Source organism: Prionailurus bengalensis, chromosome D1 (genome assembly GCF_016509475.1).
Source record: "Prionailurus bengalensis isolate Pbe53 chromosome D1, Fcat_Pben_1.1_paternal_pri, whole genome shotgun sequence".
NCBI lineage: Eukaryota > Metazoa > Chordata > Mammalia > Carnivora > Felidae > Prionailurus > Prionailurus bengalensis.
In genome coordinates, this window is record NC_057346.1 from 77,993,864 (window position 1) to 77,999,290 (window position 5,427).

The 5,427-nt window shown below is 42.1% G+C and overlaps 1 protein-coding gene across 1 annotated transcript; it reads right to left on the reverse strand.

The window, feature by feature from the left end:
• Positions 1-331: 331 nt before the first annotated feature.
• On the reverse strand, positions 332-849 carry LOC122484295 (cofilin-1-like). Its single transcript, XM_043582272.1, has one exon. The coding sequence runs from the start codon at positions 764-766 to the stop codon at positions 332-334; it is 435 nt and encodes a 144-aa protein (XP_043438207.1). The 5' UTR covers positions 767-849.
• Between the last annotated feature and the right edge of the window lie 4,578 nt (positions 850-5,427).

Consider the following 5,427-nt stretch of genomic DNA (forward strand, 5'->3'; position numbering starts at 1 on the left):
TGGCAGCACCGGAAAAGGGAGGAACAGGTGGGGAATGGGGTATCGTTAAAAAAATACAGCCCCCCTCCCAAACTGGGGTGCCTGGGGGGAACTTGGTCAGCTTCAACCCAAGAGGAATCAGAACTGTTTGGGAAGGCCAGAACCATCAGGGATGGAGGAAGGAGGAAGGTCCAGGGGGTGAGGGGACTGTTTGGCAACTGGGGCGAAGGGATTGCCCTCCCCCTGTTGGGATCCCCCCAGCCCCTCTGGTCTGGAAGGAAGTGGGCAGCCTGCAACCCCCACGGGCAGGTCTGGGGCTGCCAGATGCTCCAGGCAGGGGGCTGGAAGGGGCTCACAAAGGAGATGAGGCACTGCCCCCCAATTTCTCGGCCAGGGTACACTGGTCCTTGACCTCCTCGTAGCAGTTTGCTTGTAATTCACACTTGATCCCTGTCAGCTTCTTCTTGATGGCGTCCTTGGAGCTGGTATAAATCACTTTGCTCTTAAGGGGTGCACATTCACGTGCCCGGAAGATAAACACCAGGTCCTCCTTCTTGCTCTCCTTGGTCTGGTAGGGGGCATCACAGAGGGCATAGCAGCAGTCCTTGTCTGGCAGCAACTTGACAAAGATGGCATAGGGGTCGTCTACGGTCTGGCCCACATCACTCACCAGGATCTCCTTGCCCTCCTCCAGGATGATGCTCTTCTTGTCTTTGCTCAGGCAGAAGAGTACCGCCTTCTTGCGCTTCTTCACCTCCTCTGGTGTTGAGGAATTTTGAACCTTCATGTCATTGAAGACTTTGATGACACAATCAGAGACTGCCACACCAGGGGCATGTTTCCGAACGCGAAAGGGAGATAGCAAGGACAGTCAGAAAAGACGAGAGCCACTGCAGCTGCTGCTGGGATCCCACTGAACCGATATTGTGGTTTTAATTTGCACTTTCTTGTGAGTAATGGTATCAAACATTTTCTTCACATGCTTATGGGCCATTTGGATATCTTCTTTTTTAAGTGTCTATTCAAGTGTTCAGCTATGGGTGTAGGGATGATGTCTTTTTCTCACTGATCCATCAGAATTGTATATTTTTGGGGGCGCCTGGGTGGCGCAGTCGGTTAAGCGTCCGACTTCAGCCAGGTCACAATCTCGCGGTCCGTGAGTTCGAGCCCCGCGTCAGGCTCTGGGCTGATGGCTCAGAGCCTGGAGTCTGTTTCCAATTCTGTGTCTCCCTCTCTCTCTGCCCCTCCCCCGTTCATGCTCTGTCTCTCTCTGTCCCAAAAATAAATAAACGTTGAAAAAAAAAATTAAAAAAAAAAAGAATTGTATATTTTTTAAGGATATGAGAGCTTTGTCATATATTATGTAATATACATGTATTATGAATTATATTATGAATATTTCTCTCCCATCTATTTGCTCCCTCTTTTACTGGTGCTTTGTGATGAGTAGTTTTTAACTTTGATAAAGCCCAATTTATCATTTCTTTGTTGTTGTTGTTGTTGTTGCTTAATGCTTAGTATCTTCACCTACACTAAGGTCACAAAGACATCCTCCGAAGTTTTCCTGCAATGTTTCAAAACCACAGTCCAATGTTTTCCCTCAGCCCTCACATTCAGATCTATGATCTATCTCATATTAACTTTTGTATACAGTCTGAGGTAGGTGTCAATGTTCACTTCTTTTTCCATTGGACATCTAGTAGTTTGAATGCCTTTTATTAAAAACACCTTCCTTTCTTTCCATTGAATTTCACGGATATTTTACTGCCGAAATAATTAGTTTTTCTTTACACCAAAACAGAGAAAATAAATTACTTTGTTAAACAGTCATGCAATTCAGCACAAAAGGTCCTTCACAGGGCACAGAGAGAAGACAATATTTAGGTCACCTTAGGGGTATAAACAAACTGGATCTCACGTTAGCTTTTGCAATCAAAGCCAGCTTCACAAGGCGCCTGGCTAGCTCAGGTGGTACAGCACACAACTCCTGATCTTGGGGTTGTTAGTCTGAGCCCCACGTTGGATATAGAGATTTAAAAATAAAAATTTAAAAAAATAATGTTTAAAAAAACCCAGCTTCATTGCTCTTTCCCTCATTTCTTGGCAACCACTTCATGTTCACACCAGGGCAAGGAATGCCCAACTGCTATTTTGATTATGTGGATTCCCTGGTCAAAACAGCTATTTCCAGATACACCTGGTAACTTTGTTTCTAAATGGCATTGACTTGAAAATCTCTTCTGTTTGTTTCTGGAGTGGCACACACCCATTTCAGCTGCAATAGTGTGCGGTAGGAAAAGTTCTAATTTGGGAAATGGGGCACAAGTCCTTCCCCGGATTGGCACCGTGGGTGACCTTGGGTTCTTCCCTGCTCTTGGAGTCCCCATCTGTCAAGTGAAGGTGTTAGACAGTTGATTTAAAAACCTTGGGTTCTGACATTCTGAGATTCAGAGAGGGCTTTGTCCTGATTAACTGCCATTGCTTCATCACCCTTTAGTGTGTTTCATAGGAGAGAAAAGAGTGCAGGGTTTTCCCCACCACGTCCTTCATTCAGCTACCCAATCTAATTAACTCCAATTAAAATGTGTAGTTTTAATTAGTTTGATACATTTTTTAAAATCCTCATACATGTAAATCTTTGCTGCCCCTCCCCTCTGTCTCAGGCTTGGCAGCTGTCTTGCTCCTTTCAATTTGAGCTCCTTTTACTCATTCATGCCACTTTTGATTCATTATCTTTTGTTCCTGTTCATTGATTGTCTTTTTTTTTCTTTTTCTCCTTGCAGTGATAACACATTACTTAAGTAGAATTTTAGAAAGAGAGTCACAAAGATTTTAAATTACCTAGAAACCATTTCATTCATGGAGCATTCAGTATCTTTAAAGGACTTTGAGCCCAGTTGATATATGTCAGCATCCCAGACACATGTTTTAAAACGTCCCAGCCTGTATATCATACATCATCCTCTGGTGACCAGCTAAAGCGGACACCTAAATCATGAGATCTGAGGAAACTCCTCAGACCTAGATATATTTCCCATGGAAGCACACGCTGGCTTGGTTTTGTACACTTCGTGTTTGTTTATTTCCACCTCCTTGTACTTACAACAAAATAAATTTATTAGGACTTTAAGTATCATGAGGATGAGGGTTTTTGTCTGCTTTTGACACTTCTGTGTTCCCAGCACCTAAAACAATGCTAACACACATAGTAGATGCCTAATATATACTTGTTAAACAAATTAATAAATGTATAAATCCTTAATGAACAAATTAAATTAGCTGAATTGTGCTGTATAATTTGTTATTTTATGTCATAAGTCTTAACTTCTATCATTAAGGATTTATTGTGACAAAATACCTTGAGCACTTATAATGTATCAGCTACTATGCTTAACGTCTTGATAGGCATTCCTTTACCCGCTGCTCAAAACAATTTTATGAGGGAATATTATTATTTCCATTTTTAAATTATTAAGTTCAGGTTTAGAAAGGATAAATAACTTACTGAAGGTATCAGGGTAGAATCCAAGGTAACTGGCAGAATCCAACTTATGACTCAATTACAAAAAAAAAATCAGAAAAATTTAGACATCAAGAAAAGAGGAAATTAGACCATCATAACACAGCTACAATGAGAATTATATCATAATTCAGCCTAACTTTTCTTCTCATGAATTTTTGGCTTCTTAAAATGATGTCAGAAGATAGATCTTTAAAAAGTATGTTCTCTTAGACCTGGTGGTACCTTGTCTTTATATCTATCATTTTAATGGTTGCCTCTGCCATTAATTAGCTATCTATCAGAGCTCCCTAGAATGATGCTAGCTTGGAGAATAATCACTTCTCCTGCCAGGCTAAAATCATTTTCACATAAAAGGCGATAATAATGATTATACTATAAGGACCATTATTGCTGTTCTAACTATTACTAGTAGTAATAGCTAATATACTGGAGGTTTACCATGAGCCAGACATTGTGCTAAGCATTTTAGATGCAGTGCCTTTTGTCGCAAAATAAGCTTTTTTTTTTTTTAATTTTAACTAGGATCCATGCCCAACATGGGGCTTGAGCTTAAGAGTCACTTGCTCTACCTACTGAGCCAGCCAAGGGCCCCAAAGACAGCTTTTATGAATATACTATGCCTTATTAACAAATTATGCCTTTACCAATTTGTGTGAATCTGTTCATTCTTTCTCACAGGGAAAACTTTGAAAGAAAAAGGAAAAATGGGATGGTAAGACAGAGACCCTAGACAGAACAGTTAGAAGGACAAATTAACCTTCCTCAATTTTGCTGAGACACATACCCAACAAGTTCCTTCTCACAAAGAACTAAGTTAGACAGAAGCTCATATATAAACACCATTTGTCCAACCTTCAAACCACTACATCTTTCTTTTTCTTAAATTTTTTTGACATTTATTTATTTTTGAGACAGAGAGAGACAGAGCATGAACCGGGGAGGGTCAGAGAGAGAAGGAGACACAGAATCCGAAACAGGCTCCAGCCTCTGAGCTGTCAGCAAGGAGCCCGATGCGGGGCTCGAACTCATGGACCACAAGATCATGACCTGAGCCGAAGTTGGACGCTTAATCGACTGAGCCACCCAGGCGCCCCTCAAACCACTACATCTTGTCTTCCTCCATTCTTTCCGTCTGCACTACCATTACCCTACTTCACCCTCTTCCTTCCCATCAAACACACATTTACAACAGACGTTTACAGCAGATTGTCTTTTAGCTCATCCAAGCATAGGGCACATATATCCCTGAACTGTAGCTTGGCTTCATTGAGTAACTACCCTAAATTGTCCCCAAAAGCTCCCTACTGCCTACCGCCTAGGGAATCATCCCTAGACTCCTTTCTTCTCCACAGAAGGACAAGGTTCACGTCTATTCCTTTTCCTAGATTATCACAAAAGAATGCAATGTCGCAGACTTTTCACCAAGCATGTTTTCCAAATGCCCTTCTCAGTATATGCCTACCCACCGCCATGTTTCAGGTCCTATTCTGTTCTTCCAAATAAAGTAAAGGAGTGACAATCCACATTACCATGTTCTGTGTCACGCTTTCCAATCCCTATATATGCTCAGCCTTTGCTCACAGGAGGGGTGAGGCAAAGGGAATGGGGGAGGGGAAGAGCTGGCATTTCTTCAGTGCCAACATCCCTTGAGTGGCAAAGATTATGAGTCAGCCAGCACTATCACTTTTGAAAAACTAGGCTTAACAAGGTCCCAGCTCACACAAATGCCTCACACTCGTGAGATTACAAATTGGAATCCCAGGCAGAGGAATAACAGAGCCCTATTCTTAATCACCGTGCTTAATTATACTTGTCTGCCCTAAGTCCCCCACCTCCTGGATCCAACCGTGTTACTCCTCCTCCTTGTTGCTTGCTTGTTTTTCTTGGCACCCTGTTTCCAGCCATGATCTCAGCCATTTTGTTAT

Bases quoted from the DNA above. Each gene is read 5' to 3' on its own strand.
- LOC122484295 (XM_043582272.1), bottom strand. From the start codon at position 766: ATGAAGGTTCAAAATTCCTCAACACCAGAGGAGGTGAAGAAGCGCAAG.